We start from the raw sequence: 12,159 nt of genomic DNA, 5'->3' as shown, positions 1-12,159 counted from the left end.
TCGCAGGGACAATCCTGCCATGCTTCCATAGAGCCTATACTATACTTGTCCTATCCAGTTACCAAAAACCTGTCCTCCCTTTCTGTTCCCGCCTCCTAATAAAGTGATGAAAAGTAAATGAGAGTGCTATTTTGGCAAGAGGCTAGGAAATCAAAAAAGAGGGTCGTGACACAGCCTGTTTGATGGACATTTCACCCGATTTGGATATATCTAGTAAGATAAAGATTCTGACGCGATTATTATAAGGTCTAATGACCACCAGCATACATTGGATGTGTTTTGGATTCCAACCCAGTACCCCAACTAGTGGTTCTCATTCGTAAGCAGTTTAATTGGATAAACAAGAGTACCGGACACAAGCAGTGCGGTATGTTGTGGTTTCAGGGACCTAACTCATCCTTGATGTGCAAATATCCCTTGATGTGCAAGTTAGCCTGAGTCACGTAGGATTTCTATTAGGATGGACTTGCCCTAACTTATTGACCAGGAAGAAGGAAATAAGAAACAAGGCTATATATAAGACATATTGCCGTATAAATAAATTCTGGTTCTCGCGCGGGGGCCGGTAAAGCCAAAGTAGGCCTACCTTGATTAAAAACAAGAACCAAGATATGTAAGAGGATAGCACATAGCTCCATGGCATAGAAAGCAGCACTTGGTCTTGGTTGTTCATCGGAACCGGGGCCATGGCTTTAGTAATGGCTTTGGAAAAGACAGATAATGCGAGCAGACACTGAAATAAAGAGGAATAGATTAATATATAGGCAAGTCTACGGTCTGTACGGTAATAGAACCTCTATCTAGCATTTGCGCTAAAGGACCAGTGCACACGTATGTCAATCCATAAAAAGTAAATTCAAAAAAAGGAGAAAAATAGCAGACTCGTATTCCAAGAAATGATAATAAAACTGACTAAATCACTTTAAATGTGCGGCATAAGCCTCACGGGGCGCCGGTGGGGGGCGCTGCTGCTGGAAGATCCTGCCGATTTAACAAGGCTAGGAAGGATAGGGAAGGATTGCATGTCGCAAAAGTCCAGCCCTCTCCCCACGCCAAGAATTGAAGCTGCGATGATAGAAGTGACAAAATGGATTCAAGCCTCAGATTCTCCAGAAATCACAAGCCAGTCTTTTTTAATAATATTGTAACGTTTTGCGAGCTTTTGCCAGACTGGTTCTGGTATAAGCTCCTTGATACTCTCCAGCCTTTTTGAAAGGTGTATTTGATTATCTTTGGAGAGACTGTGAACACAAATCTTCTGCGGGCACGACACGCAATAAATCTTATGGGGATGACCCTGGAACTGAGCTGCGAGTATCATATAGTAGTTCCCGTCCTTGATAAGGATAGAGTAACCCATCAAAAAGGTTATCTTAAATTCTTTCTCGGCTTTGATAACATCAATCGGCTGTTCTATTGGCCGTTCTGGTTTGGAGTTTGGTGTAATGATATTGTATTTAGCACTAACTTCTTTCGTCACATCGAGAGCTGTTGGTCTTGCATTGATCATGGTTGCGTTTGCAGTCCAAAGGCCTTTCCAGGATTTGATAAGTCTCGTAGTGGGGAATATATTTGATGAAGAGAGCATTATTTTAGAGGAAGACTGTGAACAGATAGATTGGTCTGTGCTAAATTGCGGTGAGTGAGAAGAGAGGGCTGGTCTATATAGTTTCTTAGTCCTACTCCTTCGTAGCTCAAATCATAATATCTATCGGAGATAGTGAAACTAAGAATTATCCTCTGAGGAGTATCTTAGGCTTTCCAAGTGTTGGTATGCGCGATTAAATTGGGAAAGTATATGTAATAACTTTGTATAATATTATGGTCACTATTCTTCGCAGAACACAATCTTGATAAATTAATAAATTTCTTGCTCTTGCTTGTACAAGCATTCAGGGCATGTCTCATGGTGGCAAATACGACAGACTAAGCCTGCTGGTACTTCTTTCTCACAGCTACAACAGGTCCGTCTTCGCCGCATATTGGGTGGCTTCTTTTCCCAACCATGCTTCGGTGCATCCCTAGCTTTCTTGTACCATATGAATGTCTTATCCAGGCCAGCAGAGTAGCTGTCTTGGGACGCGTGATCATCAGTTTCCTGCTATAGTCTATCAGTTAGCGATACTAAGAAGAATTACAGTCTCTCACGTTCTCGTATCCCGCTTTCTCTTTCTTCCTCGAATCAAGATCCTCCATTCGAGCACCAGTGTTCAGCCGTTTTCTCGTTCCCTTGTAGCAAATCAGCCCTGAAAGTCACAATATGGTGTAGAGGGGCTTACTGAGTTCATATTTTGCATGATGCGGATGAGGAACCAGGACTGATAAAAGAGGAATAGATTGGGGTGAGAGATATGAGACGAGAAAGACTCCGACACGATGGTATGGTGGGACAGGATAATATTGGTGACCTATCTTCTCTTTGGATATGAAAGTGTTTGTTCTAGACAAATATACGTAGGGATGAAAGCTAATTTCATTAACTGCATATATGGTCATGGAAAAAGAAGAAGTAGCAGCTAGGTATAAAGGCAGAAAACAGTGGAGTAATCAAACTAGCTCACGAGCTGCAACATATTGACGAGGAACGGTTACCCAGATGTTATCTCCCCGATAGCGAATGATAACCTCAACTAGGCTGTCCTTTGATTCCGGGATACCCGATTGAATCTCTTCGATTTCATAGTCATCGAGACTCAGTTCATGCTCGTAGTAGACTTTGACTATCCACTTCTTGGTTGGTTTATCAAACTCTGCAGGTTTGACGGCAAAGATCACAGGCTCTTCCAGAGACTTGTGATTTGATTCCCCGACAACTGTACTTTCGCATGACGTAGTATCGAAGTGATTTCTGTCAGGTTCGGTCGCCATAGCTCTAATCGAACTAGAGTCACCCAGGCTGCAATGTTGCTGGTCTTCAATTGACTTGGTCTGTATGGTAAATGGTGTTTTAACATGCTTTCTGTCAATGAGCTTTGCAGGTACAGTCTTTCCAACATAATTAGAATTCTGAAAGCAACCGTACGGTACAGAGACTTACTATCTCTTCAAGTGTAGTCGTCCTATCTGTCAATGATGTAAGGTCGTCAACTGATCGTTTGTTCCTGTTGGTTTTTTTTTCCCCCGGGATCATCCACCACCGCGGTATGCACGAGAGTAAGGCTCTATACCAAGCCATGCTGGAGTAATCAGGCACTTATTATGAGATTAGAAAGTCCAGTGAAACTCGGAAATGGTTCGTGCTAAAAGTCGGTGAGAACATAAGAAAAGGCTGGCATCTTTATAGCCAATATCTCCTCTATATTCTAGTCATGAACCCCAATTATCAAGATCGACGACAAATGTAGATAATCGCACAACAGGGAAGAGATCCTTCCAATACCCAACCCTAGGATTTCATATCGCGGAAATCTTCATGTGGTCCTTGGTCTCAATGGTCAATTGTCGTACACTAGCCATGCATACAGATTACGTACTAATCATCACCTATTGCAGTCTAATAATGCACCGGCATCCTTTCCATATGAGTCAAAGCCCACCAGCAGGCGCTTTGTTAAGTGGTTTACCGACAGGGATACCCAACGGCTACTAAGAGTGAAAGTTGGGTGGGCTTGGTAACCAGGGGCCGTGCACGGCGGACTATGGGCAAACACACCAATCAAAACGCAGCTTGTTGGCCGTCGGCCAACAAGCTGCGTTTTGATTGGTGTGTTTGATGTGAGGCCTTTTCTGGCGTTTGAGCCTTTCCCCTTTCCCCGCTCGCTCATGACCCCTCTATTGAACTATATTTGTGGCACCCATCTCGCAGTCTCTCAGAGTTCCTACCTACCAAGATCCTCGCTATGGCACCACTCGAAACCGAAGTCATATCAGCGTTGAACCTGCTCCGCGATACTCCTCGTGAAATTCTCCGTCTCCATCGCCATCTGGCACTCGAGACTCTGACTCAAATTGGACGTGTGCTAAATGCCAGCTGGAATGGAAGCGAGTGCCTTCCGCATGGCGTTGAGGTGGAACTTGGTTATGGCTCTTCAGAAGATGCCGCCATCCTCCAGCCCACGATTTCTCGGGCAGAAGCTTCTTCGCAAAGTATGCCTGCTCGTGAAAGGGGTTCTATCAACTTACCTGCCAACTTACCGGGCCGAGTAACCCCTGTGTTGTCTTCGACCCATACTTTGCAAGATGCAACAGGAAAAAGAAAGCGACAAACTCTGCCAGATGCAACGAGAAAACGGAAGCGACAGTCCGCCGAAGATTCTGCCAACTTGATCGAATCCGTGAAACAGAAGCTCCCTTCCGTTTGGAAATTCTGCAAGGACCACGCTTCTCTTTTAGACATCCTAGAAAACGAATACGAGCTGCAGTTTGCAGATAAGAGAGTCGATCATTTGAAACAAGTTGACGGCAATAAAACACCAAGCGAAGAACAGAAACTTCTAAAAGGTCTTAGTCAATTATCTCTGGCCCAGCAATTTACCGCCTGGCAGATTGAGCACGGCTGGAAGCCCATGATAGATACCCTTTACGAGAAGATCCGAGCTGTGGGCGCCAAAGACAAAACTGCAGCCACTGGTCGTGCTGGGAGAATGACTCAATTTGTCAGAGACCATGGATACCCGAAGTCGGACCAAAATGTTGTACGGAAGGGAATTCGAAGAGGAATCATCCAGCATCTATTCTTGAAAATAATGCATGAAGTCTCCACCACGCCTGTCCAAAAAGGGGCAGTCCAGGGGATGCTTGCTCGGGCCACGATTTTTGAACATGTTTTGTTCCAAAATATCCCAATTGAGGAACTATCATCACTCGCCAAATCTTTACTGAAAGACTACGACGGAAATTCTGAGACTATGGAGGGGGCCCGAAGTAATGACACGGAGTTCACCTTTGTATCAGAGCACGAAATCTCGGAGTGGTTTGAAATGATGACCAAAGACTTCGAATTGGTCTCACACGCACCAAAACGCGGCCGACGAAATCCGCCCCAGTATACTTCCCATGTCGCCAATGAGTCTGTGGACGCTCAGCCATGGCATGATGATCGCCCGTCAAATAACAGCGAAAACTTGAGCCGTCAAGCCAATGCTACAGTCTACCCCGGTATAGACTCTCATGAACTCACGACCTTCTCCACCCTTCCTCGCGCCGAGTCGAACAGCCAGAGAATGCCATTACAGTCCTCATTCATGGAATACCAAGCCAGATCTGAAGAGGATAGGATGTTGTCCAACACCGGGTCGCACGATTTGGCTCAATTCTCTAGAAATACAAGTGATGCTAATTGCGTCTTGACCAGCAACTCCAATTCCCGCGGTCAGTCACACGAGCTGAGTCTATTCTCCAGGCTCCCCTCAAGTGTTCTAGCCCAACCGCATTTGCTTGTCCCACCGCTGTGTCCTTCATTGCCCGGTGATGTTCCCAGCCCGCTTTCAACCTTTTTAACACCAGATATCACTCCCATGAGCTTTCTTCTTTATCACTATTCCTGCAGTACAAGCTGTGTAATTTGTCTGCTAGAGTAAAATAAAGAGAAGGCGCAGCTTAGGTCCAATCTTCACTTCGTGGTTTGCCTTCATAAGCAGCCGCTTTCCTTCTCGAAGAGGCTTTCCTGAGGCGCTCGGACTACCGTCAAGTATTTCGATCGGAATGATAAAAGCATCGCCGTAGCTGTGGTGGAATGGTGCATGTTCCGGTCCCGGTATCTGTACCAAAGAATACCCCTGTGTTTTTGTCAGCTGTATTTTCTGAATGTAAGGAAAATTGTATACCTTGCTAGGAATTTTGAGAGATCGTAGGAAGGGAGCCAGCTTAATGTCTAATTCAGCTGAATTATGAATTTCAAAATCTTCGGCTTGCTTCTTGAACGGAACGGAGGACGCCCATTCCGCGAAGATCTTTCGTTCTGTATCCGCACTTTCTGGTAGGTCGTCCTCAAATAAATGTGGCGTGTCTAATGTTGTCTGCGACATCATGAAGGCTGTACTCCCGCTAGAGTTAGTGAGTGATTTGCTTTCGAGAAAAGAGGAGACTCGGATGTTAAAGGTAGGGGGAAAACAAATGAAGTGGGGTTGAAATGATGGCATGGCGGGGTTATCAAACGCACCCGATGAGTTGACTTGGCACGTGATTGAAGATTACGGATCATTGGGCACCAACTCAAACCGATGGTCAATAGCTGGCCTGATACCACACTGACATACAACTTCCTGTACTGCAAAATGCGCGCCCCACATATGTAGAATATCTGTCTGTTTCTCATTCGTCCCTAAATCGAGCCCTATTATCCCTATGCTCTTCGCCGAGAAGCCTCATGCCCATTTGCTGCATGACTGGCCGCCTACCCAACGTATATCTTGTCTCAGTGGTGGCAGCTCTGTCAAGATGTACCATGACAACGCCATCGTACCCATTCGCAGCAGCCAGTCGTAGCGGTGTTCGACTATTCTGTTCGGTTATCTCTATCCTGTTACTTCGAGTCAATAGTAACCATACATCGTCCGTATTTCCTGCTCTTGCGGCCTCCACCAATGCTGCTGGATTTCGGTAATCCATTGATGTTCTTAGCCTAACAACAAGATGAACTTCTTCTGGAGAGATACTTACAGTCTTGTTCTACGGTGATTGGATTTCGAATGAGCATTGTGCAACCGCGTTGGACATAAAATTCTCTCACAGGATATTGGGTTGGTCGAAAGCTTCTGAGATCAATTTGTCGAGGAACTCTACTGAGAATCGTCTTAAACGATATCATAGTCGAAGACAAATCTTTCAAGCTGATTGCAATTATCTCGTCTTTCCAGTGTCTAGTTTATTTCTAAATATTAGTTACGTGCATTAAAGTCACTCCACAGATTATTAAGATCTTCCGTGGCAAGCACGTTGAAGGATAGCTCGCCACCAGTAAAAGCAGTACTACCACCAACGACGCCTGATCCGAAGTGACTTCGCCCTATGAAGCCCCCAGCCCTGGGATCTGAATATGTAAGATCCCAATCAAATGTACTGGCAGGTTGGTGGTCCGCGTCTGATGAAAAGGTCTGTGGCCTTTGGACACCACCAGAGCATCCATTCTCTTGGTCAGTTGAAGGATGGGAACGCCAAAAGTCCTGCGCTAAACGCACTGGTGGGGTGACGTCACCATCGCCATGGCGATAACGAAATACGTGGGTGTTGTCTGGCTCTCCTGGTCCACGCAATTGGCTTTGACTATCTGCGAATGTTCCACATGTGCGTTCTAAATAACCCCCAGAAAAGGGTGCAGATGTTGGCAGAAAGCTCTGGGTTCCAGCTAATGTTTCATCTAGGGTTGCATTAGCCAGACGTATGGCAACAGTGGAATAGTGGGTACCTCTGCCGCTGTTAGTCCTGTGAGCGCCACAATTACTGAATTTGGTCTGCACACTTTGCTGTTCCAGCTGAGGATCGGGTAGGGATAATAGCCTCTTTTGCTTCCTAGGCCCACTTTCTGGTATCTCGTCCTCTGCCCACATGTTAGGCCACGGCTTCGACCTTGTTCCACAAGCTCATCGTTATAGTTGCTTACCAGAAGAGGGTCTCTTCCCTTGCTCTTCCTTTCTCAGATGATCCAGGACTGAGCCATTGGCTTGCTTTTTCATGCCGATCGCCCGCCTATGACTGGAATATTGGCATTTCGTAAGGTGTTTCTCGAGGTTATCGACCCGGTTGAAGACACTTCCGCAATCGCAGCGAACATCGCAAGAAACATCTATTAGGAGTTAGTATATCGATACACAGGTGACTCGTGAATAGCTGACGAGATTTGTAATGGCGAAGCAAATGGTTCCTTTTACTGAACGGAGGCCTTCCCACGCACGCAGAATTAGGGCACCGCAGATGTTGCGTCGTCTCATCTGATATGTTTGTTGGATGAGCAAGGTTCTCCTGGCTCCGATCTGTTGTGTATGACTGTAACGGCGTCGATCTGGAGATGAGGGGCCCTTCACAGCTTGGCGTACAAAGCAGCTGGCTAAGTTGAGCGAGAAGTTGAGCGATACATTGCTAGAGGGGTAAGCATCTCGTACAGCAGTCAGATAAATAAAAGAAGATACCTTGTTAGACTGCAAGTGCAACTGGATATCTTTCCGCGTCGCAAATGTCAAGTTGCAGTAAGGGCAGGGCCACGGGGTAACTCTTTGCTCCATGCCGAAATGAACAAGAACTTTCCGTTTATATGTCCAAATGAAAAGATGGGCGCAGCGTCAGGGATGGGAAGGTTGCGGTGATGAGACTTTATCTCTTTTCTAAAGGTCGTGTGTCAGGGGGAATGGATGCTTTAGCAAGGTCGGCATCAGCTCTTGCAAGGAACTAAAAGGCGCTTACCTGTAGATCGTGATAGGTTGATTACTTTTGGTTCTACAACAGTGTAGAACCCGTTAAGCTGTTTGGCTGGGGCACCCAACGGCCCAATCTACGTCGTTTATTGTTGTGGATGAAAGAGCATGGATGGGTATGATCGGGTCAATACTGATGGTTTGAAGCTAGATACATAGGCATGTCTCATTTCCCAGGTGTATATGATCAACGCCGTGCCAGCAGAAGTTGTCTAGAAAGCTCCGGCGATCGTACTTCTTCCACGTTCACCCCAAATGTAATGTGTCCTGGGTCAGACGATCTGGTTGAAAATTCAGTGGCCCTTCTCTTTAGCACTTGCCATCAAAGCATCAAAGACCTTATCCACGGTCGAGTCATCAACGGGGTCCTCGACATTGACCCAAGCTTCTGCCAGATTCTGATGGCTATCTTCCTGGGCCATTTTTTTGATTGTGGGGTTTGCCGCATTTTTGTTAGGCTGAGCGTAGATTTTAATACGGTTGTCGACTTGCACACCCCTGTCAATGCGCACCCCGATCGACTCGTCGTGCGCTCGGGCAGGTATGATTCGGTGGCCGGCAGCGGCGTTGTCTCCAACAGCAGGTCGGAGGAGTTTTTGCTTCGTAGACGATACTTTTAAGGCCCTCTGGCGAAGAGCACGGAGGGCGTCCACAACAGCACCCATCTTGGCTGGCTCTCAGGGACGTACCTATTCTTTTTAGCGCGGAGTTGGTAAGAGGGGAACATGGTTGACGAACTAGTGTGTTCGATAGCCGGTGCGAATCCAGTATGTTGAGAACTGTGACCTTCAGACTCGGAGAAAATGGTGGCAGAAGTTCACGCTTCCAGGCAGGGTTGAATGCTCTTATATCTGTAAGTCTGGTCATGACCATATACTCAATTCCCGCAGGGGTCAGAAAAAGCATCCATTATGGTCATTTCTGCTCCTATCATATTGGAAAGGAAATTGCAACTGCGGCAACCGCCCGAAAGATTAACATGCATACACGCTCGTATGAGCGACTTGGGCTTCCCAAGCTTCCCCAAAGAGAATTGACTACAGTTAGAAGGGCCTCCCACCGGATAGCGCGTCCCAAATCCGTACGTAGCGAGAAGCTGGAGCTGTCCGTGCGCCAAAATGACGCGGCCTCATGCGTCTGGAGGGCCTCCCAATTGACGCAAGAGGGCCTCCCAATTCGCGCAAGAGGGCCTCCCAATTCATGCAAGAGGGCCTCCCAATTCGCACAAGAGGGCCTCCCAATTCATGCAAGAGGGCGCGCTTACCAGTTCTTGGCGCGAAAGTTGGAAGCTGATTCGGTTTGATAAGATCACATGATTGAGAACGGGAATTCTTATTGGACAAAGACTGGAGGTAGAATTTGTAATGACGGAATGTGCCCACTTAACTTAATCACGTGGTTCAGGCCAACTCCAAGTTATCAACGGAAACAGGACTCGCATTATAACAACGTTTCGCTTCCAAAGATCGCGATGCAAGGGCTCTACAAAGCCTCGAAACTTTTTCGTGAGCAATCAAGATTATTCATGGATTCTAGGAGGGATTTGCGACCTCTCAAGCAGAACTGCTCTGCGAACATTGAGCGATTCGAATCAAACAACCACTTCTTTTGCTACACGTCTGGTCGTTGGCTATACAATGAGCCACTGCAACTCAAGAAGCGATACATTAGATTCAATGTTTCAGCCCTGCAGCAGATTGCTGGTCGTATAGCCAGCAGTAGGTGTGTTGAAATGACGAAAATACCGGAGGGACTATACAACAAGGTGTTCTCTTTGAAAATGGAGAATGGCAGGGAGATCCTGGCGAGAATTCCAAACCCCAATGCTGGTCACCCACAGCGTGTCGTCGCCAGTGAAGTCGCAACACTTGATTTTGTGCGTAATGCCGTGGTTCCCCTCTTAATTCACCTGGGCTAATTTTTGTGCTGTAATTGACATGCAGCTTCGCAACGTTCTCGATATCCCGGTTCCCAAAGTTCTGTCTTGGAGCTCCCCGTCACAACATAATCCGGTGGGTGCAGAGTATATCTTCATGGAAAGAGTCAAAGGACGCCAGTTAAGTGAGGTTTGGGGTGCCATGTCTGAAGCTCAACACTTCGGTCTGGTGAAAAGCCTGGTGGAAATCGAGCAGAAGCTTGTGAATGTGAAGTTTCCGCTCCACGGCAGCTTGTACTATAAAAGTACATGCTATCATGGCGGAAATACCGTTGATCCAATTGAACCGGCAAAGAAGGTTACATCGGATTTTGTTATTGGTCCAACAACCCAGCGATCCTTTTGGGAAGATGAGAAAGGAGAATTACATATTGATCGAGGGCCATGTATGCGCATCTCTTGGTTTAATTTTTCCACGCACTGATGGGTCTGATCTAGGGGGGACTGCCCAGGAATACCTTTCATCCGTCGCAAACCGCGAGATCGCCGTGATCCAAAATTTGGGCCCTAGCATATCCAGCAACATGTCCATGCTACTGGGAAAAACAAAACAGAGTCGTGATGAGCACGTATATCTTCTTAAACAGTTTCTAAGAGTGCTACCTCACATACTACCACCACAAGAAACTCTTCGTCCCGCTCTGCTGCACCATGATCTTCATTCGGACAATATATTTGTTGATTTCTCAGACCCAACAAAAATATCGAGCATAATTGATTGGCAGGGAGTTTACGCTGCCCCGCTCTTCCTGCAGGCAAGATTTCCTTCGATCTTTGATTGCGATGACCCCTACCCATGGGGTGCTGTTCAGCCTAAGTTACCGAAGGATTTCGATACCCTCTCGCAATCGGAGAAAGAGTTAGCTAAAGACACACTTGTCAGGCTTAGGCTGAAAAAGTTCTATGAATTGGCCTCAAGGAAATTCAACCAGCCTCTTGTCATGGCTATGGATGTTATGAGAAATGACGATGATCCCACTACTTTCATATTTCATATTGTTGAGCAATCTTCTCAGGACGGTCCACTCCCACTCAAAGAGCTCCTTATACAAATATACGAGAAATGGGATCAAATCATGGAGCGCCGAGGCTTAGCGACACCATGCCCTATTTCTTTCACAGAGGATGAAATTGACAAAAGCCGACAACAGGTAAAAGAATGGGCGGATGCATTTGGCGAATTTGACACCCTGCGAACGAATATCGTTGGTAAAGATGGCTGGGTCTCACATGAAGAATACGATGAAGCCATGCGCAGATGGGACAACAACAGAGCCACATTAGAACTTCTTCAAGAACGACTAGATAAGTTGCTGCTACAGTGAACGACCCAGGATAAGAACGAAAAGTCATTGGAACATCCACTGCCGCCAGTTAAATCCCGTTACCTCAGCCAGAAATTCTCGTACCATCCAGTATGTTCGAGGTTTAAATGGTACATTCAATCCATGAGGTCAGAACCCAGTTTATCCACACTTCTCCCGCAGCGGTCTACCATTACCATAACGTCATCAGATATTATCCGTTTGGTACTCTTGACAGCCCTTTCCCTATGAGTATTTGTATGTGGACGGTGTCTGAGCAGTCTAGATTCATTAGTTTTGTCATCACTACACGACCCGGCCTGCGAAGCAGTACCCAGGGAAGACAGTGGATGGTGTTTTAGCCGACTCGTGATCGCCCCAAAAAAGCAGACCGAGGGTGATGGCAGAATTTTAACTTGTTGAACAATAGAAAATGGAATGCCCCTTCTTACTGGGGGATTGGAGTGGATCTCTGGGGAAGAGCCTGTGCTCGAAGGTCTGCTCAGGGGAATAGACAGAGGGAGTCGAATAGCCTAATTGCACGAGAGCCACGCAGTTAGTATAACTTTGA

General features: G+C 46.5%; 8 protein-coding genes across 8 annotated transcripts; 3 read left to right on the top strand and 5 right to left on the bottom strand.

The window, feature by feature from the left end:
* Positions 1-1,093: 1,093 nt before the first annotated feature.
* BDQ94DRAFT_161043 (uncharacterized protein) lies at positions 1,094-1,588 on the bottom strand (the record flags this gene model as incomplete). The annotated part of the gene is made up of 1 exon (XM_026769306.1): positions 1,094-1,588. The coding sequence occupies one exon, from the start codon at positions 1,586-1,588 to the stop codon at positions 1,094-1,096; it is 495 nt and encodes a 164-aa protein (XP_026623875.1).
* A 959-nt stretch (positions 1,589-2,547) lies between these two features.
* On the bottom strand, positions 2,548-2,868 carry BDQ94DRAFT_172619 (uncharacterized protein; the record flags this gene model as incomplete). Its single annotated transcript, XM_026771990.1, has 1 exon — positions 2,548-2,868. The coding sequence occupies one exon, from the start codon at positions 2,866-2,868 to the stop codon at positions 2,548-2,550; it is 321 nt and encodes a 106-aa protein (XP_026623874.1).
* Positions 2,869-2,890: 22 nt separating this feature from the next.
* BDQ94DRAFT_148085 (uncharacterized protein) lies at positions 2,891-3,237 on the top strand. Its single transcript, XM_026767138.1, has 2 exons — positions 2,891-2,985; positions 3,038-3,237. Exons 1-2 carry the CDS (start codon positions 2,933-2,935, stop codon positions 3,183-3,185), a joined length of 201 nt encoding a protein of 66 aa, XP_026623873.1. The 5' UTR covers positions 2,891-2,932; the 3' UTR covers positions 3,186-3,237.
* A 602-nt stretch (positions 3,238-3,839) lies between these two features.
* Positions 3,840-5,460, top strand: BDQ94DRAFT_161042 (uncharacterized protein; the record flags this gene model as incomplete). The annotated part of the gene is made up of 2 exons (XM_026769305.1): positions 3,840-5,411; positions 5,446-5,460. The coding sequence occupies 2 exons, from the start codon at positions 3,840-3,842 to the stop codon at positions 5,458-5,460; spliced, it is 1,587 nt and encodes a 528-aa protein (XP_026623872.1).
* A 50-nt stretch (positions 5,461-5,510) lies between these two features.
* Positions 5,511-5,966, bottom strand: BDQ94DRAFT_172617 (uncharacterized protein; the record flags this gene model as incomplete). Its single annotated transcript, XM_026771989.1, has 2 exons — positions 5,511-5,717; positions 5,766-5,966. 2 exons carry the CDS (start codon positions 5,964-5,966, stop codon positions 5,511-5,513), a joined length of 408 nt encoding a protein of 135 aa, XP_026623871.1.
* Positions 5,967-6,123: 157 nt separating this feature from the next.
* Positions 6,124-6,822, bottom strand: BDQ94DRAFT_148081 (uncharacterized protein). Its single transcript, XM_026767137.1, has one exon. The coding sequence runs from the start codon at positions 6,547-6,549 to the stop codon at positions 6,253-6,255; it is 297 nt and encodes a 98-aa protein (XP_026623870.1). The 5' UTR covers positions 6,550-6,822; the 3' UTR covers positions 6,124-6,252.
* Positions 6,823-8,641: 1,819 nt separating this feature from the next.
* Positions 8,642-9,013, bottom strand: BDQ94DRAFT_172616 (uncharacterized protein; the record flags this gene model as incomplete). Its single annotated transcript, XM_026771988.1, has 1 exon — positions 8,642-9,013. One exon carries the CDS (start codon positions 9,011-9,013, stop codon positions 8,642-8,644), a length of 372 nt encoding a protein of 123 aa, XP_026623869.1.
* A 791-nt stretch (positions 9,014-9,804) lies between these two features.
* BDQ94DRAFT_148079 (aminoglycoside phosphotransferase family protein) lies at positions 9,805-12,150 on the top strand. The gene is made up of 3 exons (XM_026767136.1): positions 9,805-10,224; positions 10,292-10,670; positions 10,723-12,150. Exons 1-3 carry the CDS (start codon positions 9,820-9,822, stop codon positions 11,607-11,609), a joined length of 1,671 nt encoding a protein of 556 aa, XP_026623868.1. The 5' UTR covers positions 9,805-9,819; the 3' UTR covers positions 11,610-12,150.
* Positions 12,151-12,159: the final 9 nt, after the last annotated feature.

The sequence above is a fragment of the Aspergillus welwitschiae genome, assembly GCF_003344945.1.
Source record: "Aspergillus welwitschiae strain CBS 139.54b unplaced genomic scaffold BDQ94scaffold_27, whole genome shotgun sequence".
Lineage (NCBI taxonomy): Eukaryota > Fungi > Ascomycota > Eurotiomycetes > Eurotiales > Aspergillaceae > Aspergillus > Aspergillus welwitschiae.
The sequence above is the reverse complement of the archived record's forward strand: the minus strand, read 5'-3'. Positions and strand labels throughout refer to the sequence as shown.

What these genes read in the sequence shown, in the direction of transcription:
- BDQ94DRAFT_148085 (XM_026767138.1), top strand. Translation starts at nt 2,933, where the DNA reads ATGGTAAATGGTGTTTTAACATGCTTTCTGTCAATGAGCTTTGCAGGT. An exon ending in ATGAGCTTTGCAGGTACAGT is followed by an intron (nt 2,986 to 3,037) that starts CTTTCCAACATA and finishes ACAGAGACTTAC; the next exon opens with TATCTCTTCAAGTGTAGTCG.
- BDQ94DRAFT_148081 (XM_026767137.1), bottom strand. Translation starts at nt 6,549, where the DNA reads ATGGATTACCGAAATCCAGCAGCATTGGTGGAGGCCGCAAGAGCAGGA.
- BDQ94DRAFT_148079 (XM_026767136.1), top strand. Translation starts at nt 9,820, where the DNA reads ATGCAAGGGCTCTACAAAGCCTCGAAACTTTTTCGTGAGCAATCAAGA. An exon ending in AAGTCGCAACACTTGATTTT is followed by an intron (nt 10,225 to 10,291) that starts GTGCGTAATGCC and finishes ATTGACATGCAG; the next exon opens with CTTCGCAACGTTCTCGATAT. An exon ending in ACATATTGATCGAGGGCCAT is followed by an intron (nt 10,671 to 10,722) that starts GTATGCGCATCT and finishes GGTCTGATCTAG; the next exon opens with GGGGGACTGCCCAGGAATAC.